This window comes from Neltuma alba, unplaced genomic scaffold, assembly GCF_004799145.2.
Source record: "Neltuma alba isolate B1F8T4 unplaced genomic scaffold, ASM479914v2 tig00002726_pilon, whole genome shotgun sequence".
In the NCBI taxonomy this organism is placed as follows: domain Eukaryota; kingdom Viridiplantae; phylum Streptophyta; class Magnoliopsida; order Fabales; family Fabaceae; genus Neltuma; species Neltuma alba.
In genome coordinates, this window is record NW_021632989.1 from 73,840 (window position 1) to 98,070 (window position 24,231).

General features: G+C 33.5%; 1 protein-coding gene and 1 long non-coding RNA gene across 2 annotated transcripts; both read left to right on the forward strand.

Moving 5' to 3' along the window:
* The first annotated feature begins 3,876 nt into the window (after positions 1-3,876).
* LOC114736223 (uncharacterized) lies at positions 3,877-10,535 on the forward strand. The gene is made up of 5 exons (XM_028924013.1): positions 3,877-3,988; positions 4,023-4,205; positions 7,975-8,717; positions 8,866-8,949; positions 9,363-10,535. Exons 1-5 carry the CDS (start codon positions 3,877-3,879, stop codon positions 10,533-10,535), a joined length of 2,295 nt encoding a protein of 764 aa, XP_028779846.1.
* Positions 10,536-11,942: 1,407 nt separating this feature from the next.
* Positions 11,943-24,005, forward strand: LOC114736251 (uncharacterized). Its single transcript, XR_003739337.1, has 3 exons — positions 11,943-12,042; positions 15,274-15,284; positions 23,993-24,005. It is a non-coding gene; the product is annotated as an uncharacterized LOC114736251 (long non-coding RNA).
* The last annotated feature ends 226 nt before the right edge of the window (positions 24,006-24,231 follow it).

The following is a 24,231-nucleotide window of genomic DNA, read 5'->3' on the forward strand; positions in this document are numbered from 1 at the left end:
TAGTTTCAGCGGCGACTTTTTTTGTCGCCGCCGAAAGTCGTCGCCTAAAGTCTGTTTTTTTTGTAGTGATAGTATTCCATATCTTTTTCTCTCGTGCAGGAGGCCCACCATAGTAAAGTAGAGGAAATTCTTACAATTGAGATCAAGTCAAGTTAGAAGAAAGGGAAATGAATTGTGAGGGTTGAGTTTGAATTTGTCTTTTCAAATGAAAAACAAGTTTAAAAGGATCGGCTCTGTAAGGGCGTTGAGGGCTTTAGGGTTTAAGATTCATCCTACATTTAAGATTCTATTTTTATCCACCTAAATCGTTAGTTGGCTATTAAGTTTTGACTTTAATTTTTTTTGGACCCAAATGCTTCTTATTAACTTAATAATTATTTAGATATTTATATTTTTCAAAATTTTTTTTATAAAGTTAAAAAATGATTCTCATGCATATATTTTTAAAATTTCTAATATATTATAAAATTTATTAATTTTCATTTAAATCATAAAATTCTATAATTATAATTTTTTAATCACATTCATTAAAAATTATTTCCTTTGATTTTCTTCTGAATTGTAAAAACATAGTTCAAATACATAGTTTTTGTTTATCATATAATTTACATGATATAAAATCGAAATATTTATAAATTATTTAAATTTATAATTTTAAAAAATTTAAATGCATCTTTGTTTCAGAAATTTATAAACATATTTAGTTAAGTATATACATTTATTTCAAAATAGTTAAATTTTTAAATAAAGTCTTTTATGTTTACCTTAACTGAATAAAATTCATGTAATTATAAAAATATAATTTAATAATTTATTAGAATGTGAGGTAAAATAGTAAATAAAATTTATTTTAATATAAATTTCATTTTTAAAAAAAATAATATTTTTAGAATTTTTTTAGAATATTTCTGACCATGTTAACTGATTGAACTAAACTGTATGTTTTTAAAATAGAGGGAATGTCTATATGTAATTGATACAAACTATAAGGACAGTCACAATATTTTACTCAATATTTTAGGGTATTATTTGGACTAAAACTTAATTAATTTGGGACACTGAATGCTACTAAAAAATATTTCAGAGTATTATATCCATAAAAAAATTAGTGTTAGATATTGAGTGCTACTGGAAAAAAAAATTTTAAGTATCAAATGAGCTAAAAATTAATTAATTTAGAATACTGAGTAATAATGAGAGGAAATAAGGCTCTTAATATATATGCCACATTGTTATGCTATTAAAAATTAAAAATAAATCTGATCAATGTTATACAATTAATGAATACTTTTTAACTTTTTTTAAATATTTTTGGAGTGGAACACCTAATTTTTAGACCTACTTATTTTAATCGTAGAATTTATTGGGAGTAGTAAACTGAGCAAGATAGCACCACAAAAGGCGGCAAAACTCTGTTACCAACAATTTTAATTAAAAATTAAAAAAATCTAATTAAAATACTTGATATAGTTTTGTCACCTTTTTATAGCTCTGTTTGACTCAATTTATATCAAACTAGCTTATGCTCCCCGTACGTTGCACGGGAAGCATTTATTTCAAATCTAATACTCAAGTATATCAAATAGTAAAAGTATCAAATATTAAAAATTAGAGGAAATATAATAAAAATTAGAAAGAGAGTATATATTTAAGGAGAGAGGGAATAAATCAAAGTTTCCTTAATATCCTCTGACCCTTTTTCAAGTTCAAACGCAGCCATGACTTGGTGTTATTTTCCCTCTCATCCTTCTTTTAATTTGGAACTTTGACTAAATCCATGCCTTCTCTTTTATCTTTATTTCACACTCCCATATCACCCATGTGATTCCCATGTGATGCACAAGAAGCTTTTAAATATGAAATTATCTTATCTTAATTTTCTATTGATTTTTTTTGCCAGAACTTAATTTATTAGTAACAACTTATTATTGTTTGTAGCCAATTAATAATACTAATAATTGTTGGCAAAAAAGAAAATAAAAAATCATGGAATGTTTTCACATTTAAATGTAAATCTCAATGAAATTATAGTTGTAGGTCCGAAAATGCTCAGCCTATTATGTTAAAATTTAGTACAGATATATTTATTATATTTTGAACTAAAAGTTATATTCGAAATATAAACTCTAACCAAATATATTTAACTACCGATTACATTAATCATACTGTTTAGGTGATCACTATACTAATCTATCACACAACTTTAATTCCTTTCTAATTTTCTTGGCACAACATGCTTGCACTTAAAGTTTTTCAGTGATTTGCTCAAGATAATTGGGATTTATCACGTTCAAATAATAGAGTAACATAATTACTTGAAAATAGGCAAAACTGTACAGTAATATTTGGAGCAATAACTATGACAAGTTAATAAGTATCCATTTCCTCTTAAATGGATAGCAAACATGATAAAAAGAAAAAGATGACTTTCTTTTCATTGACCTAAAAAGAAGAAACATAAACTGCTGTCAGTTTGCAGTGTCATCAACTTTTTTCCTGTTTTATATGCTTAATGTTACAGCCAGAATGCCTCCATATGTGCACTGCTCTAGTCCTGCGACCTTTTATGGGCATCTTCAATTGAAGAATGCGTCTTTTAACAAGAGAGACAAGTTATACTCGATATCTACAGACCCCAAAAACATGATTTTATTAATAGGCAGTCCAACCTTTGAAGATGTGTTATTCCTATTTAGAATATTATATGACACCTACATAAAGAACTTTTGACACTGCCAACTAACTTTTCATGAGTCATTGAATAAGACACATCATTTACTCAAGTTAGCCATGTTGCTTTTCCTATGGAAAAGTTTGAGCATGATTCTTTGACAACTATTAATCTATGGTTATAAACATTTACATCAGTGAGCGAGCATGAGGAAGAACATCAAGGCCCACAATATGGAACCAGTTTCAATGCTCATCATTTTGATGAGTGAAGTTAACTTGCCCTTAATTTGTCGTTTTGGGGTTACTCCAAAAATTAACCGAATTAATGTAATATAGTGCACAATCCGGGTCGTATTCACTTTGGGGAGCCAAAAATGAAATTAAACCCTAGTAAATAAATGCAAGTAACCTAAATTATAAAAAGGATTTTTGATTTGAGAATTTCTAATTAAACACTATGAATTAAATTGAAATTAAAATACTTTTTTTTTTGTTTTTATGTAAAAATGATTAAAATGAGTGAAGAATAAAGAAATGAAAATGAGACACACAAATAACAATGATAATAATCAATCCTCCAATTCAACAATGTAGGCAATCATCACTCTAAAAGATGTGGGAGTTAAAAACAATGAATTAAGAGTTATAATTAAGCTTTTAATCCAACAACCGAGCCACCTCGAGTTGCCATAAAATATTTTCCTAAAATCCCAACTTACTAACTACAACCAGAATAGTAAAATAGGATTAAGGATGCTAAAAACCAATGCTTAATTAGAACTCTTAAATCCAAAATAACAGAACTAAAGCTAGCAAGAGACAATATGATCTAAAATTCTAAGCCACCTTAGAAAATCACAATATGTTAATTCCAAAATAAATATAAATGTCATAACCACAATATTATAATTGAGATCAAAACTATAAACAGCCCCATGTCAAATACTAAGCAATAATTCAGTCACAATAATCTCCAAATATAATCAGATTAAGCAATACAATTATCCCAACAATCAAAAAAACTATCCTAAGACCTAGGAATTGTTAAACAATTATTGAGTAAGAAATTAAAGCAACTAGAACTCCCCTTAAAGATCCAAGCTCCTACCATTATTGTTGAATTGGAGAATCAAGAATTAGCCACGGTTTGCCATCAAATTCGCTGCCGCCAGCAATTCTCTATTGCAAGCTTCCATGGAGGAGATGACGGAACAGTGGTCCTCACTGGTTCTGTGGGCCGGCAAGGAGAAGACGGTGGTGATGGTGGTGAACGGAGCCGCTCGCTCCTCTGGTGTCTCTGCTCTCGCCCAGCTCTGTTCTCCGCTTCGCGTCTTGCTCTGTTTTTCCAGGTTCCCCGCGCCGTCTAGCTTGCCTGGTTTTGTTGTGCCCAGGAGAAGAAGAAGCCACCGATGATGATGGACTGGACCGATGGAAGGACCTCTCTCTTCTCTCGCCGCCTCCAGCTCGTGTTCCGTCTCTGCGTGTGTGCATGCCGCCTCCTCTCGCTTGCGTCTCCGTCTCTGTTCGTCCAGGTCCCCCGATGATGAATGTAATATTAGATATTAGGGGTGGAGCAAAACGCAGCGTTTTGCTCCCCTTTTATTAATTTATTTTTTTTCTTTTTTATTTTTCTTTTTATTTTTAAATTTTTAAATTTTTATTTTCTTAATCTTTCAAAAACCTGCAAGCAAAAATTCAAAGATAAGGTAGCATTAATTGTCCTCAAAAATCAATTAGTCACAATTAAACCGAAATATGACAATTTTGCCCCTATAAAAAATAATTCAAAATAAAATAAAATAAATCAATTAAGGCAAAAAGAGACCAATTAAGCTGACAAAACTCATATAAAAGATACCAAAATATATAAAAATAATTGAGTTTGTCAATGAGCACCACAAGCTCATTAGATCTAGATCATCCATATCTCATTTGGATGGTCCAGAATTGATTTATTTTTTATATTTATTTAATTAAAGTAATAATTTTAATAGGTATGAAATCTAAAATAGAGTTAATATCTTAACTGTCATTCTATAAAAAAAAATTTTATTTAAAAATAATTAATTAAAATTTTAAATCTAAACTGTTCAAATCAGATATAGACGATATAGATTTGATAAGCTTATGGTGCTCATCACGGTGAGGAGTACTGAAACTGGTTTCCCCACTATATATGCTGCTATATGCACAGGGAAGGATAGAAAATCATAATAAATGTAATGAAGAACCAAAGAGTGTGAAACTCTTTCAGGAAACAAATGGAAATTAGAATTGAGAGAAAGTTACGTGCTAAACAATTTGAAACCAAAAAAAAAAAAAGATAGGTGAAGTGCTTGGAAAGGATAAAGTTGTTTCTCATGTGCTTTTATAACTTGCCTCTAGTCAAAATACTTAAGTATTATCTACAAATTTCAAATATTAAGTGAATCGATTCCCATGATTAAACTAATAGGACTATATTCAACCAAAGGTGTTATACTATTATGTAAAACATAGAAGCAGGAAAATCCATTGAAAAAGAAATAGAATCAAGAATTGAAACAAATTTACATGCCTAACTATTTGACTTCAAGTGATAAGACTCCGACAAAATCAATAGGTAACCCCCAAATTCATATAGTATAACAGGGTAGATAGGTTTTGAAAACACGTAGTTTGTTTGGCTTTTTTTAATATTGATATATTGTTAACATAAAGAAAGGACCTGTCAGTTCACACAAAAAAGAAAAAAAGAAAAAGAAAAAGCAAAGAAAGGACCTGTCGTTTTGATGGCATTAGAACTCTGCATAGCAAAAGTTCAACGCACCGCAGAAAGCAAATATTGTCTACAAACTGCACATGCATACTTTTAAGATATACCCTTTTTTTGAGATGACTCCTATGCCAATCTTTCAATTTTTTGTGCAGAAAAATAATTGCCTTTTATCAGCCACAGAAAATGCTGACAAAAAAAAGGATAAAATCATTAGTGAGCTTAATTGTAAGAAGACTGGTCATTTGAAGGAATCCATACGCTACAATGAAAGCAAGACCGAAATGTGACTTTATTTGGCATGTTTGCTTTTTGAGACATTCTCGGTCATTTAACATCATCAAGAAATAAACACAGCAGAGGTAAAATGCTTGTATCTTGAGGTTCAGATCTCCTTTTTCAGGAAAGTCAGTGTGGTCCAGCTAGGGGATGATGACTTGCAACATAGTAAAGAAAAAACTATTACCATTATCTATGCTTCCAAAATCTCTCTACTTATTCAAATGACTAATGACCAATAACAAATATTACAATGACTCCATCTCTCTGACCAGTGATCAATATTAGCTCAGCTACGCTCTCTCTATATCTCTTTTTTTTAGGCAATCCACTTAGTGAATATTGTTAGTTGAAATGGCCATACAATAGCTACTAAAAAGCCAGCAACCTCGTGGCAGTATTGACAGTATACTACTAAACAAAGTTGCAGTTAATATACATGTTTAGAGCGGAATATCCTACAGCAGTGGGTTAATCGCCATTAAGCTTTTACCATTTTCATGAAACACCAAAAGACCATGTGGGGGAAAAAAAAGCAAAAACAAATATCTAGAAAGAATCATTATACTTTGGTAGAAAAGAAAATTCAATCTATGATATTCAATAATTAGACATATACGCAATAACAGTCAGAAATGATTTTGCTGTGTGTAAAAAATTTAAAGTAATGTGATAGATTACATGGAAATATGTAATTCTCCTTCGCCCCACAGAAAATTACAGACAATTTCATGAAAATTAATGAAAATATCGAACTCCAAAGTGTTGTCTGGTGGCCTTCTTTGTTTAATACAAAAAAACGTGTTTCAAGTTAATATGGGTTGAGTCCTGTATGATTATATACATTGACGTCCATAGAATTATATAATAACATAGCAATATACATAAAATTCGTTAGATGGCAAGAGCAAGTCTGGGCATGAACATTTAAATTATTATGATTTTAAGCATGGGTAAGACAACTTGAATAAAAATACGCCCTAAAGAATAAGAACCATTAGACATTAGCTTTTTTTCTACCATTGATTAACATCAGCTTGAAGAAAAAAGGCTTAACTGACACATAAAAGTTGTATGACAGAACAATAAACATTAAAGAAGCAAAGTCGTAAGCATCACGGGTTCAGTCTTCTTTAAATCCATGGTTCAATCCGCCTCCGGTTTAAATTTTTACATGATGCTAAATACATTTTCTTATGAAACTCCTGAAGCACAGTATAATTTTTTCTGAATGGTATCCTATAATGACCTTAGATAGCTCCCATGGCACCACATAGCATCCATACTTAAAAACAGTATTCTATTGCATTAATCCTTAAAAATCGTTGTGTTATCCTATTGCCAATAATTATTTATGCAAGATTTAAGTGGATGATCAGGCAGTGTGCCTTCGGAGTGATTTAATCATTTTGTTTTATTAGTATGTGTTGAGAATAGAAGTCTGTAATTTAGGTTGTTAGGAATAAATAATTTTGTACTTAGAATTTAGGATTATGTTTGGACTTAATTATTTGTCTTGGGCCTTATTTCTTGTAAGGCCCAGTTCGTATAGGATAAATAGGGGGTTTGATGTAATACATTGTGAGAGAATAATCTGAATAATAATATAGTGTTATTCAGGAATTCCTAGGCCCACGTTTTACATGGTACCAGAGCATCAGGTTCGACGGAGGCGCCTGGCCCAATTCGTTTAGGGTTCTCCACGGAAGTTTGATTCGAGAATCAAGATTGTCTTCCACTCTCACACGAGAAACCCATCCACGACGCTGCGTTTCGCAACCACAATGGCAGACAAGAAGATGTCCTCTGATGATATCTCCGCAGCGAGCCTCTCCTTCAATCACCCCCTGTACCTACATCCATCAGATACTCAGGGAGCCACAATTATTCAACAAATTCTCATCGGAACTAAGAATTATACAGTTTGGAGTAGAGGAATGATGATCGCGTTGAGAGGGAAGTAGAAACTGGGTTTCATCGATGGAACGTGTACGAAAGAATCGCAAGAACCACACCTCCATGATCAATGGGAAAGGTGTAATGCAGTGGTTCTTTCATGGATTTTAAACTCCATTTCGAAGGAATTGGCGAGTGGTATGGTGTATTTTCAAGAAGCACAAGAGGCGTGGATCGATCTTAAAGAAAGGTTCGATAAAGTCACCGGCTCGAGAATTTTCAGCATTCACGGAGAAATTCATTCCCTTCGTCAAGGCGCATTGTCTGTTTCGGGGTATTATACTCGCCTTAAGCAACTCTGGGAAGAGCAGGCGGTGTTAATTTCTGTACCGACCTGCAAGTGCGAGACCTCGAAGGCATACACCCAGATGATCTAGCAACAAAGATGTTGCAATTTCTCATGGGACTGAATGAGTTGTTCAGTCCGACACGCGGTCAGATCCTCCTCATGACTCCTCTCCCCTCTGTTAACCAAGCGTACGCGATGATCCTTGAAGATGAATCACAAAGGCACATTGCTAATTCCACTACGATGCAACCGATTGAAGGAGTGGCAATGCTCGGAAAGGGGAGAGGTCGCGGCCGAGGGCGTGGCAGAGGATCTTCACCAGTGGAATGCTCCCACTGTCGCAAGAAGGGACACAGCAAGGACAATTGTTTCCAATTGGTGGGGTACCCTGCGGAATTCAAGGGAAACAGAAGTAAAAGCAACCAAGAAGTAAGTGTAAATCAAACCGAGGTCGAGGTAGGACAACAACCTGAGACAATAACACACTCTGTGAACACGGTATCTCTGAGCTTCACATTGGAGCAGTACGAGAAACTACTTGAGCTACTCAGGAAGGAGTCTGAATCTGGGATAGTTCATGCACTTATCGGTACAGGTTTGACAACTTCTGTTTTATATAAGAATGCTCATACTCATTGGGTTATTGATTCTGGTGCGACTACTCATATGGTGGGAGATTTATCACTGTTAAATAGCTATAAGGAATATATAGGACCCATAAAATCTATTAAGATACCTAATGGACAGCGTGTTCCTATGACTCATGTAGGAAAAGTTAAATTTTCGAATGGTATTGAGTTATTAGAAGTTTTATATGCTCCTGAGCTGAAATTTAATCTCATATCTGTCTCTAGACTAACTAGGGAAGCATGTTGTATGGCTGCATTTTTTTCTTGATTATTGCATTATACAGGCCCTTCAGGGTGGCAGAATGATGGGGACTGGTAAAGTTGCGGAAGGATTGTACCTGTTGAAACTGAATGAGGATCATGAGCATGTGAATTTTGTTGATAAACATAAGAAAGTTCATTTCGATTCAGATTATATTTGGTTGTTGCATCATAGACTTGGGCATGCCCCTATCTCTATTATGAGACATTTACATGTTGTAAAGGACAAGGATATTGCTATGAATAAAATTTGTGAGATTTGCATACAAGCTAAATAGACTAGAATTCCCTTTTCCCCCAATTTTATTAAGACAAATAGTTGCTTTCAATTAACTCATATGGATGTGTGGGGACCTTATAGAACACCCACACATTCAGGGCATCAGTATTTCCTTATTGTAGTTGATGATTTTTTTTTAGAGCAACATGGATATTTTTGATGAAACATAAGACAGAAACCGTCATGCATATAAAGAACTTTGTTGCTCATGTTTCTACTCATTTTTCTGTTTTTGTTAAGAGAATCCGAAGTGACAATGGCACTGAATTTATTAATAATGATTTGAAATGCTTTCTTAGAGAAAAAGGGATTGTGCATGAAACTTCTTGTCCATATACCCCTGAACAGAATGGAATAGTAGAAAGGAAACATAGGACCCTGATACAGGTTGCTAGAGGTTTGATAATTCAATCTGGGGTGCCGATTAATTATTGGGGAGAATGTGTTAAAATGGCTTGTTTCCTTGTCAACAGATTACCTTCTAAAATTCTGAAATTTCAGACTCCTTATGAAATTGTGTATGGAAAAATTGCTGATTATACCAATCTGAGAGCTTTTGGTTGTTTAGCCTATGCTATTGATTTAGTTAATGTGGATAAATTTAAGCCCAGATCTTTACCTTGTGTCTTCTTGGGATATCCCAATAATCAAAAGGGTTTTGTGTTGCTTAATTTACACAATAGAGATATTTTTGTAGGTAGGCATGTTAACTTCATAGAAAACAAGTTTCCTTTCAAAGATGCCATGAGTATGAACCAAGGGGGAGTAAGTAAGTATTTTAGGGAAATGTTCATGTTTGATCCTAAGGATACTCCAATAACATTAGAAATTAACAAAGGGAATGACTCTAAAACTGAATATAATCAACAAAGAAATAATGATGTATGTGTAGAGGACAATACAAGTCCTTCTGTTGAGTCACAGAGCCAGAATCATGCTGCACAGCCTTCCACTAGACCAACCAAGGACAAACGACCACCAATCTGGGCACAAGATTACATTTGCAATTTGGTGAGCACTCGACCGAATAACAATCAGATAGGAAAAGGTAACTGTAGATACCCTATAGAGAAATATATGTCTTATGAAAATATTTCTTCCTCTTACTTGTGCTTCTTATGTTCTATTGACTCTATTAGTGAACCACAATCATATAAAGAGGCAGTAAAGGATATTAATTGGGTCAAAGCAATGAAAGAGGAAATAGAGGCCTTAGAACATAATAAGACTTGGGAACTAGTAAAATTGCCAAGAGGAAAACAAACAATAGGATGTAAATGGGTGTACAAAGTGAAGTATAAGCCAAATGGAACAATAAACAAGTATAAGGCTAGACTAGTGGCAAAGGGGTATACCCAAAGGGAAGGAATAGATTTTCATGAGACATTTTCTCCTGTGGTAAAAATGATTTAAGTCCGAATAGTAATGAAAATGGCAGCTGTAAATAATTGGAATCTTTATCAGATGGATTTGCACAATGCTTTTCTGCAAGGTGATCTTAATGAAGAGGTTTACATGACTATACCCCAAGGTTTTGATAATAAGGGGGAAAATATGGTGTGTAAACTCAAGAAATCTTTGTATGGATTAAAACAGGCCTCTAGACAGTGGAATCAGAAACTGTCTATAGCCTTGGTAAGTAGAGGATTTAATCAGAGTAAACATGATTATTCTTTGTATTATAAGAATTATCATGATGGGTCTGTGTTTGTGCTAGTATATGTGGTGATCTCCTTATTACAGGTAGTACAGAAAAGCGAATTGAGGAGGTCAAAGACTATCTGCACAGACAATTCAGAATCAAGGACTTGGGTTTGATGAAGTATTTCTTGGGAATTGAAATTGCCAAATCCAGTAAGGGTGTAGTATTAAATCAAAGAAAATATGTCCTTGATTTGCTTGCTGAAATAGGGATGAGTGGGTGTAAGCCACTATCCTTACCTATGTTGCAGAATTTAAAGTTGTTAGCATATGAGGAAGGAAAGAATAAACCAGATGATTTGATGAAGAATCCAGAAAGATATAGACAGTTAGTGGGTAAATTGATATATTTAACCGTTACACGAGCTGATATTTCTTTTCCTGTACAGGTCTTGAGTCAATTTATGCAAAATCCGATGAAATCACATATGGCAGCAACTTTTGGAGTGCTGAGATACCTTAAACAATCTCCAGGAGTAGGTGTTTTTCTCAGCGCAGAAGGCAAATTGGATCTGGAATGCTTTTGTGATTTTGACTGGGGAGCCTGTGGTAGCACAAGAAGATTTGTTACTGGTTATCTTCTCAAGCTAGGAGGGTACTTGATAGCCTGGAAGACAAAGAAGCAAACCACGGTGGCAAGGTCTTCAGCAGAGGCAGAGTAGAGGGCTTTAGGTTCAGCGGTTTCAGAAGTTATTTGGGTGCTTGGATTGTTGCAAGATCTAGGAATTAGCAACAGAAAACCAGTGGATGTGTATTGCGACAGCAAAGCAGCAATACACATAACTTCAAATCCGGTGTTTCATGAGAGGACCAAGCACATCGAAATCGATTGTCATTTCGTGAGAGAAAAAGTGACTCAAGGCCTGATAAAGCTGTAGCATGTGAGGTCTTCAAATCAGGAGGCTGATATTCTTACTAAAGCTGTTAGCAAGGAAACTCAAAGGAGACTTCTCAGCAAGTTGGGAACCTTGAATTTGTTTGGTTCTCAACTTGAGGGGGAGTGTTGAGAATAGAAGTTTGTAATTTAGGTTGTTAGGAATAAATAATTTGTACTCAGAATTTAGGATTCTATTTGGACTTAATTATTTGTCTTGGGCCTTATTTCTTGTAAAGCCCAGTTCGTATAGGATAAATAGGGGGTTTGATGTAATACATTGTGAGAGAATAATCTGAATAATAATATAGTGTTATTCAGGAATTCCCAGGCCCACGTTTTACAGTATGTATGTGGATCCGCACCATTTTATTGTTAGAGCCTCACTTGTGAGAATTGCTCTGATTAACACTAAAAGAATTAAAGGATATAGTTTCACATGGTTCACAATAAAACCTTACCTACTGAGATTAATAAAGTTAAGTTAATCTTACTGCTATATACTTTATCATGATGCGGAGGCAATGATCATTTTAAGTCATTGCATCAAATTTGATAATAATATATCTATGTAACTTTAAAGTTCCGATATTTTGGGAAATTGAATATCATTCATGTGGTAAAACTTGAGCAACCAAAATATTTTCACCTCGTGGGAAAGCCTGATGTAAAGCAGGAGAAGGATGAACCGATATAAAGTGGTTCATTCTGACGTATCCCTCTTGAAAGCAAGATATAAATCAACAAATAGAAAACTATAACATAAAAGAAACTAAATATCTGAATTTTATAAAATAGAAGAACCCAAAATCGAAGAATAGATACAATCAATAGATAGAGAGCTCTAAAACTATATCTGAACATACTATAAAATAGAAGAACCCAAAAACCAAAATTGTCGAAGCTAGACATGGGGAAGAGGAAATTAGTTCACCTCATATCATCCTTCTTTGCCGTAGCTTCTTCACCGCTGCCTTGGTCGCAATATCCCCACATTGTTAGCCATCTCTATCCATGACCTCTCATATTGGTGTTCATCCTTTCCTTCCGTTCATCTTTATTTCTTCGTTCCTTCTAATCTAAAAACTCAAACGAAGAAAGCAAACCCTTGAAAGATGTTGAGAAGAAAATTTTAGAGAAGATAAAAAATCAAACCGCTAAACAACCATAACCTTCTAAAGATCCTTACAGAAAATAGAAGAAGGATGGTGGGAGAGAACAGAAACGAAGAAGGGGAGAGGAAGAATGGATATATATATATATATATATATATATGGCGTAAAAAAAACAGAAGAAGATAAGAACTCAAATCGTGAACATAACCTACCAGATGTCTCTCTCATTGTGCTTTAGAAACTTTACGGTAACCACGCATCAGACCTTCTTATTTTCCCCGTCGATTACAAATCCGAAGAAAATTTTGGTGATTGTGAAGAAATAGCCAACATTACCTTTGCTCTTCTTCATCTTCTAGAGAGAATAAGTAGATGAGAAGCTCATCTCTCATGTAAATCATAGTTGAGCTTTAGCTACGTCAATATGGCAGATCTTTGAACAACTTCTTCGTTCTTAGATCAATGTCGCGGAGAGAGATGAGTTCAAAGAGAATAGTAGAGCTACCTCGAGCAAATAAGAAGAAATCAGAGACAGAACACATGTTTTTGTTTTGTTCCTTACTCGATGAACTGCAAGAAATGATTGGAAAACCTAATAAGAGGGGCCAAAGAAAAAGAAACCGAAGAACAATAAAGAAAGGTGAAATCAGCAAAAGGAAAATAAAATAAGAGGAAGAAGGGAAAAAGCATAAATGAAATGAATAATAAAAGAAGATTACAAACATTTTGAATGAGATAAAATGGGATTGAGATTCCTGAAAAGGAGAAAGGAGATGTGAAGAGATGGAGGGAGATGAAATTTAATCAACATGGCTTGCGAACAGTGCTAAGCCGTTTTTAGATATTGCTTGGTGGAACAGGTGTTAATAATATATTGATGATTGATGATATTGATATTGATTGATGGCTTGTAAACAATAATTCGTCTCTAAAACCAATGCTAAGCCGCTTTTAGATGTGGCTCCGTGGAACAGGTGCTAATAATGCATTGATATTGATATTGATTATGCTAAACCGTCTTTAGATATGGCTTGGTAGAGTAGGTGTTAATAATAGTTACTCCTCTGGTAATAGAGAGAAAAGGTACTTTTTGATCCTATTTATAAGGCACTGAAAGAAATTTTTTGTATAGATGTACACTTTTACCCTTAATTTATTATTGTGTTGACTTTGTTTATATGAGGTATAATATATATTAAATAGGGATAAAGTTGAAAAGTCATTAAATTTTAAATGAGAGTTAATGAAGTTTAAGATTTTTCTTGGTATGTGTGAAATATGCTGAAAGTGCATTATAAATAGGACCAAAGGAGTATTAATTATTAACGTTACATCTTAAATTATTAACAACTGTTATTTCAATTGTCAATACATACTTTAAAAAAAAAAGAGAATTTGGTATTAAGCACGTAAAATCTCTTGCAATGAGGTCCCTTAGTACTTCAAAATAATTTGATGATTTAAAAAAAATTTGGTATTTAATTCTCTTCAAGGGAACCTCATTTCTATTTTTTTGAACATGTATTAACATATATTTGTTACAAATAATGAATTTATTTTATTTTATTAATCTCTCTAAATTAGTTATCTAGGTTTTATATTAAGAACAAGAGGTAGTATTAAATTATCAATTATTCTAATAAGTATTTTGTAACATTCCGAATTTTGACTTAGGATAAGTAGAAAAGAGAAAATTCATTAAAATTATTTAATGAAAAAATAAATTGGGAAAAATTATGGAATATTTATTTTGAGAGCTTAGAAATATTTTGGAAAAGTTCATTCCCCAAAAACTGGCTTAAATAATTTTAAAGCTATTTTCATAGCAAAATGGGTTATTTTCTTAGAAAATTCTAAGAAAAATACTTAGAGGTTTCTAATTAACTAGAAAATTTTGCAGGAATTATTTTATGAGGTAAAGAAGTTGTTTGAGACATAAAATCCTTAAAATGGGTTAAGGATTAATTTCTAGAGTGGATGGCTATTTTCTTGAAAATTCAAGAAAATTAATTAGGAATTGACTTTGATCCAGAATTTTTAGAAAATCTATTATATGGGTCAAAGAAGCTAATGGATAAGAAAAATCCATATAAGATATTTTGGTTTAATTTCTGGATATGTTTTATATTTCAGAAAAATGGGAGAAGGATAAAATTTAAGGAATAAATATGATAGAGGGGCAAACTGGTCCAGGAATCTCTCACCTCACGCGTGCCTCGCCCTTTTAACCATCAGATCAGTTATCCACCTCCATTTCATTTCTGCATCGAAAACGAGAGGAAAAATAGAGAGAGAGAGAGAGAGAGAGAAACGGTGGAGAAGCAGAGAAGAAGAAAGTACTGATCGGACGCCTGAAACTTGCATGCAATCTTCGTTTTTGACCGAGGTGAGCCTCATGAGTCCTTTCCTGCTTTCATTTTCTTTATTGGGTGCTGTTCTTTGGGTGTGATTCCAGAGAGAGAATCTTGTTTAGTGAGAGAAAGTGTGGGAACGGAGAAGCTAAGTTATGATGTCGTGTTGAAGGATGACAATGGATGTTGTAATGGTGGTTTTTGGGCTTGCATGTTTCTTTTTCCCTCTCTACCGTGAGAATGTGAAACAGGGGGTGTCAGTTGGGTTCATGTGTGTCGGGTTACATGGTGCTATGAGAAAGAGGAGTCCGAAATTTATATATATTACTTTGCATGTGAGTTTTCTGCTCTTGTTCATAATTTCCGAAACAAGGGACAAGCAATCTAATATAAGGCTTGGAAATTTCTCAGTTTGAACTTCAAGAGTTGGATTTCTGAAAGTGCATGTGATATTATATATTATTTTTGTGTTGACCGAGTCGGGAGTCCAATGAATCAAAAGAATGGAGTTGAAATTGGGTTATATATATTTATATATGTTAGTAAGCCGGTTCATAGGTATCGTTCTCTGCTTGATGGATTACTATCATTATGATGTTAGGCTTGAAATGATTGTCATGGAATGAAGGCCGTGAGGCACATTGGAAATAGGTTGTGCGCGGTGGGGTTTTGTAGTAAATGCAAGAATATATATGTGTGTGTGTTTGTATATAAGTGTCCGGTTGGCTCAGTGATTTAAGAAGAAAAAGTTGCAGCAGTAAATATCAATTAATATGGGAGAAAGGTGAAGCTGAGAGCCTCTTGCCATTGGATTAAGGGGCTTGAATTTGGGACATTAGAGGAAGGTGAACGCATACACGCATATAGATGAGGTTACACTTGGAGATTGGAGTTCTAATGCTCTCTTGTTGTTCTGTGTTTGGCCGAAATCTAATGGAATTTATATTGGTGGTTATGAAGTTGAAGTAATCCAATGGAATAAATGAGATATAATATATATGCATATCTATAGTCGCAGATTTGTCTTAACAAATTTTACTATATGTGTAGATACCGTGGGATGTTCATGAAATTGAAAGAAACTGGGTCACGTGGAAGTTGGGGATGGAAAATATTGAATCTGAAATTGTTTTCCAGGAGGAGGTTAGGCTGCGAGGTTTAATGGAAGGGGTGATTAAAACATAATTGATATATTTATATATGTTTGTTACATGTGTGTGTTGATTGGAGATATATAGAAAGCTGGAAGTTCTAGATTGAGAAAGTAAGTGAGCGTTATTGAGAGTTAATGATAGCTACGAATTTAGGTGTTAATAAAGTTATTGAAGATGTTGCTAAGGCTATGGGAAGCTTAGAGATTAAATGATTGAATTTAGGATTTATTTTGATGACTAGTTATCAAGTAAAGTAACTGTATGAGTTGAAATAAGAAAGGAAGCGTTTCAAAGAGAATAGTTTGAACAAGAAAAATTGTCCAAGATGACCAACTATTATGTAAGGGTACAGATTAAAGAAGATTTGGAATTTAAAGAGAGTTATTTAATTTATGAATTATAGTTGGATCAAATATTGATCTATCTTTACAAATATGATAGGTTTTGATATATGCTCAAGCTCACCAAAAAGCAAAAAGAAAGGAGAATAGTAAGGCTTGATTTAGAGAGAAGCAAACCAGGTAGTGGTTCTTTCCTACCTTATACTTATGTATGATTGCTGCATGTCTATTTGTGCCATATTACTTTTCTAAAGCATGAGAGCATGTAATCTTTAATTCCTTGCACGGATTATTTAGCCGTGATCACTTGTAGCTGATAGACATGGGGCAGTATCTGTCAATTATTTGCGTATTATTTATTCAGCTTATCTATCTGTCATTATGTATAAATGCTTAATTGTATTAGCTTGCAAGGTTATGTTTCACTTTGGCTTGTTTTGCATACTTTATGTAATCTGTATTTGTGTTTGCTAGAAATTACTATTATGGGGATTCTTCGGAATCTTACCCTCCCTTCCATAATATACAGCAAAGGTGCACAACTTTAAGGGAAAGGAAGTTGTATAAGAAGAAGTTGGACTGGTTGAAGAGCAGAGATAGCTGTTATATTCTGTAAATATGTAGCAAAATATCTTGATAAGTTAATATTTATTTTATTATATATTTTATTTGGGCAAGTAACTTTACTTGCTTTATGTAAATATTATTTTGTATCATCTATAAGGAGGAGATCACTGCCGGGTGCAAGTATGTGCTGCCAACCAAGATGGTTGCTATATTTTTAATATAATATTATGAGATTGCACAGTATGAAATCATTCCAGGTGATAAAAGATTAAATTAAAAGCAAGGTTGATTGTTGATTAGTCTTCAATTGTTCAAAACATTTGAAATGTTTGATTGATGGATTCTAATATTAATTAAAGGAAAAAAAATTTCCTATCTTTTCCCAAGTCAAAAATCTAGCGTTAGTGATTCACAGACGTTAAAATGATCCTATTAGTATATAAAAATTAGGTGTTGCATATTTCACTAGGAATGTTAAAATTAAATATTTTTTTGGAATAAATTTTTGTAGAATAGAAAGAGAAGGTGGCCAAAAAAAAACATTTGAATTGGAAAAACAACTATACATAGGGATATTTTTGACTTTTTGTCTTTGATTCCACGCTGTACAGCAGCTTTTCATTTTTTTAACCTTGTTTCATTCATCCGCATCATGTGGACCACATGCTTTTGCCGATACTCGATATTGTGTTACGCGGGAAAGTAGATAAGCACGCGAGAATTTCTTCCCACCTCGCTACGGTTAGAAGCGGACAAAGGTCATGCGACGTCCAGACGCCCCGATCCTAGGGTGTCAGGTTAAAGACAAGCCGACCAGATGTACAAAACCGAGTTTGATTTCGTCTTTAAAAATTACTTCTCCACTCTTTAATATAAGACTCATTTAACTAATTTGATTAGATTAAAGAAGTTAGGTAAGTTGGTTAATTATAAGAAAAGTAACACATTTTTTCTAAAACACCATAATCATCTTTCTTAATACCTCATCTCCCTCTTCTATTTGATTATGGTTGAGGGAGTATCCATAGGGGTAGTTTAGAGAAATTTGATAAATATGAGAAATGAGTCTTATATTTATGACTAAACCCAACTCAACAATCGGGTCCTATATTAAGGACCGGAGGAGTACTAAAAAATTTTGGGAAAAAATAAAATTGTAATTTTATTTTTTAAAAAAATTATAATATATTCTCTTAGAAATAATATGATGATGCAAAAGCACAGTACTGTTAATCAATTCAAAATGTTAAAACATTACATTTATCGGAGCATACACACTCTCTCGCGCATAAGCCATATATTGACGTTTGGAAGCTTAAAATTAATCTCGCCCGTTGAATATTGTTGTTGTTATTTACTATAGATCATAGACCCATCATTGTGGCAATTCTAATTCACTAATCGAGATTTGAGATTGCCATGCTAAATCAATGGAGATTAATTAGGCGGCATCTTTTGCAAAATAATAAAAATATTTAACTATGGCATTTGGTCTTTTAAGCTGCGTTTGCTTTGCATATCTCATGTGGTTACCTTGGCGATGAGGATCAATATGTGTGCTTTTAACACTTTGAAATTGTGATGAACCTTCATTCTCTCCTTCGTCAGACTTTCCTCTCCTCTACCGCCCGCCTTCCCGCCCTTGCTTCTTTCACTAGCCATGTGGTTTAAGTCTCTTGAAATCTCAACATCCCACATATTCTCGCCATTATCTTTACCACATACTAGACGAAGGTTTTGTGATTTCCTTTCACGCTTCTCTCCGCTCGCCCAGGCATCACGGATGGGGTCATCCCATCGGGTAGCGACACGCGACGCGCTCCCCCTTGATCTACCCCGCTTCTTTGCATGGACTTGCCCAGTTAAGCTCCATGGTACTTTGTCCCAAGCGAAGAGCCAGTAAAACAGGCTGGGCCTGCAGGCCCAGTCTGCCAGCCCGCCTAAAAGAGCGGGTTTGGGTTGGGAAAATGCTAGCCCGCTGAAATCTGAACTTTGTCAGCCTGCTCCGCCACGGGCTAGCCCGCTTTTTTTTTTTACTATACTTCACAGGCTCACAATCATGGACTCATCACTCTTGTCTCATGGTCTATATACTATATGGTGGTCCTGGTCCAAGTCCAACTTCAAGTCTTTTTTAATTTTTAGCCCAACCCAAAAAAATTGAAAATTTAAATTTAATCATAAATTTTTTAAAACAAAATCGTGTTGCCCAGCTGCCCTAACCCCTAAGTCAGTAAGTCCCTAGCTTCGCACTTCGCTATTTTGCAATTCGCACTTTGCCCTTCGCTGAATCGCCTTCAGTGACCTTCACCCGTACTCCTTGATCCTTCCAAAATTCAGAATTCAGAGTTTCGCTCCATCATCCTGCAGCCACCAGCCCACCACACACTCACGCACTAAGCAGTCCCCACTTGGCTACTCCCCACTCCCCAGAAACCAGAATCGCCGACATTGACCACGCATGTAGCTCACCGTGACACAGCCTCGCTTCTTGTCTCCTTGATTCGCATTGCCATCACCCAGCCCCATTGTCTTCGAATTGCTATTGCCCAGCTCCATCATCTTCATGTCGCAAGCTCACAGGTGCAGCAACCTTGTTTCGCGAATCAAGACGCAAGCTCAAGACTTTGGCTGGCTGTCTCTAGAGTCAAATTCAAAATTTGGGATTTAGATGTGTTTTGTTTGTAATATTTAATTTTTGGACACTTGAATTAATGTTGAATTGTTGCTGGACGCTGGTTGGTGTTTTTTAACTGTTCTGGATGTTTATTTGTCTTTGAATGTTGTAATTTGTAATGAAAAATACGTTCAGGTGTGAAAAGGTGCCAAAAGTAGTGTGTTCTCGTTTTTTTTTTTTAAATACAGGCGGGCTTCCATTTTGCCAGCCTGTCAAAATGCGGGCTACTTGAGCCCGCTCCGCTTTCAGCCCGTTCTGCTACAGACTGGCCCGTATCCCCACAGTCAACCCATATTACCAGCTCTACAGGCAAGCCCATATATCATTGTCACCATTCTCTTTACATCAACCATTCCCTCTTCTCTCTCACTCCCTCTCTCACCCACATAGGAATGCTTTCCTCATTGTATTTGGGGACGCTTTCATATATGGAGAACGACTGATATTCTGTTGTTTACTTACTAGCTTTGTTGTTTAATTTCAGTTTTACTGAAGCCCTCGGTTCTATGCTTACTTGGTTTCTGTTGAATATTAAATATTAATTTAGTCATGATCTCGTGTACGTACTTGTGTCGCATTCACCGTGCTGGGGCATAACCTGAAACGCCTTTAATTTATTATTGTATTGCAAACACGCGTTTTTCTTTGGGAAAAATTCCTTAAAAAGCCAACCAAATAATTCAGTTCATAATTTGGGTCACTGAACTTATGAAATCTTAATAATGTTAAGTAACTCAATTACAGACTTAAAATCTAGTTAAAATGACAATAATGACCCTGTGAAATTAACAAGTTTTATTATGTGCGTAGTTCACAAGTTACAATTTTAAATGAATATAACTTCCCCTTCACTACAATGCATTTGCAACAAATCTTCATGAAAAAAAAAAAAGAAAGAAAAACTTAAGCACAATATGCCCTCGAAAACTAATTAAAAAGTTTCATTACGTGATTCGCAAATTTCAATCCAAAACTAATGACTTCTCATTCCCCACAACACGTTAAAACTTAAAAACAATATATATCCTTAAAAATTAACAAGTTTATTATTATGCAGTTCTCAAGATCTTCTAAATTAACTTTTTCACTTCACAAAACATTTCCAATAAATCTTAAAAAAAAAAAAGCCTTGAGCACAAGAAGACCTTTAAAATTACATTCCGTCCTATGAGAAAAACCTTTACAATTAGTAAATTCCATTATACAGTTTACAAGTTTCAATTTTAAATTAAAAATTTTACTTCTCTACAATATCTTTGCAACAAATTTTGACTAAACCTAGGGACACTAATGTAATTTGATCAAACTTTTAAATCCCTCCTTAGGCTATATGGCTGGATTAGAAGTTTCATAAGTTCAGTGACCCAAATTAGATATGGCTATTTGGTTGGTTTTTTAAGAGATTTTCCCCTTTCTAATTATTATTATTATTTTTTTTTTCTTTATTATTAATGCAAAATACGATTATACACTTCACACTATGCGAGCTAAAGTCAACAAAAAATAGAATAAAACAGCGAGTAGTAACCGTGAAAACAAAACTTTTTCTCTCACCTTCTTTTAAATTTTAGGTACTTTGTTTGCGAAAAGAGAGGGAGTTCCAATTGAATTTTGTTTTAGAAAAACCTAATAAATTTTTGTACACAGAAAATATTGGTACTTTACAAATTTTATACACATAGAATACCCCTACTCTGATTTAGGGCCTTCTCATCAAACAAAATTTTTAAATTTTAATGAGAGTTTTTTTTTTCTTGATTTTCTGAAAAAAATGTAGGTACTAGGTGGTTAGTCAATAAACAAGGACAAAGGGAATATCTAAGACACTATTTTTTTATGGATTTTAATTATTTACCAGAGGAAAATAAAAAGAAAAAAGGAGATAGCAGATGGATCATGCTATAGAGGCAAATTATTTTTTCTCTGTTGGTAAAAAAGAGAAAGCGGCGAAGTTTTTGTTTCCTTTTGTCAATAATTAGCCATCAACCAGTATTTCAGTGTTGAGGCTATCTAGTGCTAAAGTTCCATCTAGATATATCAAAAGAGGTTATAAAGTCAAAAAGTTGTGCAGCACGATAATGGATGATGGGTAATCAATGGAAAGAGAGGGTGATATATAAAGTTAACACTTAAACAGGTTGTGTTTGGATAGAGTGATTTTACTATGCTCAAGGTAAATATGTAAGAACAGTTTTATCTCGACTTATATAAAAAAGCTTCCCAAATTCCAAATATCAAAGTAATCATCAATAATGTAGAACGAAGTAAAATTCATAGCAAAAAGATCATAATGAAAAAGTAGAGGATCCCTTCACATAAGAAGACAATCTAATTTATACAGAGTAAAACCCAATAAAATGAAAGATTAGAATAAACAAATAAAACCAATAAAATTTGTTCATTTTTTAAAAAATTTTCTCTTATTTATAAATTTGACTTGAAAAAAAATGAAGTAGATAACATGTAGACTTGTTAAATCGACATGTTTTGTTAACTAACAGTTAAAGTTAACCAGAATAATCGCCAAGGCAAAATTGCTATGAGTTGGAAATTTTAGGGGCGACATTGAATTTTAAAAAAAAAAATCTTATGCACACCTAATGCTCTTGAATAGAAACTTCCACAGAAAATTTGCATTTTAACTCGACAAAAATGACATGAATCACATGTAGAGACTTTTCACCTCAATAGAATTAGTAGTTAGTGGTCAAACTTAACCTCAATAATGACCTAGACAAGATTGTTACAATTTAAAAACTTTCAAGATAACATTAAACCCAAAAGAACTCATCTGACACCTGTTTGGGAATGATCAAACGCGCTGTAATGCTGACATAGGAGAGCTGTCCTTCGTCCAGCCATCAATTTTGTTAATTCAAGTACTCATTTCAAATTTTATTATTTCAAGGGTTTTTTTTTGCGATTTTTCCTAAATTAAATCTGGACCATTCAAAATCATTTAGATGAAGACGAATATCCTATATATAATTATTTATTTTTTAAATGAGCATGGAATGTGTTCCATTTCGGGCAAACTTGAAATAAATTTGGATGCATCAACGTGGAATGCTTCCCATTCTAGAAAGGACTGGACTACCAAGATGTAATATTATTTTATTTTCTATGTTTATTCTCTTTTAATTTTAATATACGTAACATTTAAAATGAAGATAGTTTTTTAAGTTTTAACCATCATTTGTTAAAAAAAAAAACTTAAAGTTAACAATTTTAAAACTAAACCATTTGAATTAGACTCTCGAATATAAGTTTTATTGTAGTGATAAATATTATGTGATAGGAAACCCAACCCCGCCCCCGCAAGCTTCCTGTATACTAGCTCTAGTTCTAAATAAAAGGGCTAGACAAACGGTTTATTTTGATTTTAGACATAAAATCTTAATTTAATTTTTAAAATTTAAAATTATTTTTTAAAGTATTTTTGTTGATTACACATAATATGAGGGTGTTTATAAAAGGGTAGTTATAAGACACATGATTAATTAAGAAATTATTATAGAAAAATCAATATATATTTATTAAAAATAATTAATATAACTAAATTTCTCAATGTTCATAAATTAATTATCAGTCCTTGTATTAGGACACGAAGACAGTACCAAATTTCGAATGTACGTTGTTCATTCTCTAAGGGCCAGGGGTTCAACGGAAGGGGGGAGCCATCACCTTTCAAACGCCAAGGGAAACATGAGTGGTGCAGAGGGAACCTAGTTAAAAGACCAAAATGCTATGATTAAATAATTACATAATTAAAGAGAAAATAAATAAATTTAATTTATAAAAAAATTAATGTGGACAGTTCACAACTATAAACTACCTGAGAATGGGAAAAAAAAATAATGATCTTATAAAATATTGAATCTCAATTATCCATTTTTTCTTCTTCAATAGGAACAATTGAATGTGAAGAAAGAAAAGTATGAAAAAGATAAAGGTAACAGGCCATGGTACGGCTTCCTTTTTTTTTGACATAGCTAAAAAGATACTCTTCCCGTCTTCCAGTCCTAAATATAAGACCTATTTTGTAATGTAAATTATATTACAAAATAGACTTTATATTTAGGACTGAAAGAGTATTTCAGTTACTACACAATGCTTTATCTTCGACCCGTAAAACTAGTCAATTGCGCGGGGGTGGGTCATGGGGGAATACTAATTGGACAAAGTTTGATGTTTTTTTAATTGTAATGAAAAACTTTTAATATGTCTATGATGATTGCTTTAAAAGAAAAAATATATAAATGATAAAATGAATCAAGTTGTTATATTTAGAATCAAATTGAATTTATGACTAGTTTTCATATTAAGATA

Coding starts and splice junctions, on each gene's coding strand:
- LOC114736223 (XM_028924013.1), top strand. CDS start 3,877: ATGACGGAACAGTGGTCCTCACTGGTTCTGTGGGCCGGCAAGGAGAAG. Junction 4,206..7,974: donor CTCCGTCTCTGTTCGTCCAG/GTCCCCCGATGA, acceptor TGGGAAGAGCAG/GCGGTGTTAATTTCTGTACC. Junction 8,718..8,865: donor AGCGTGTTCCTATGACTCAT/GTAGGAAAAGTT, acceptor TGCATTATACAG/GCCCTTCAGGGTGGCAGAAT.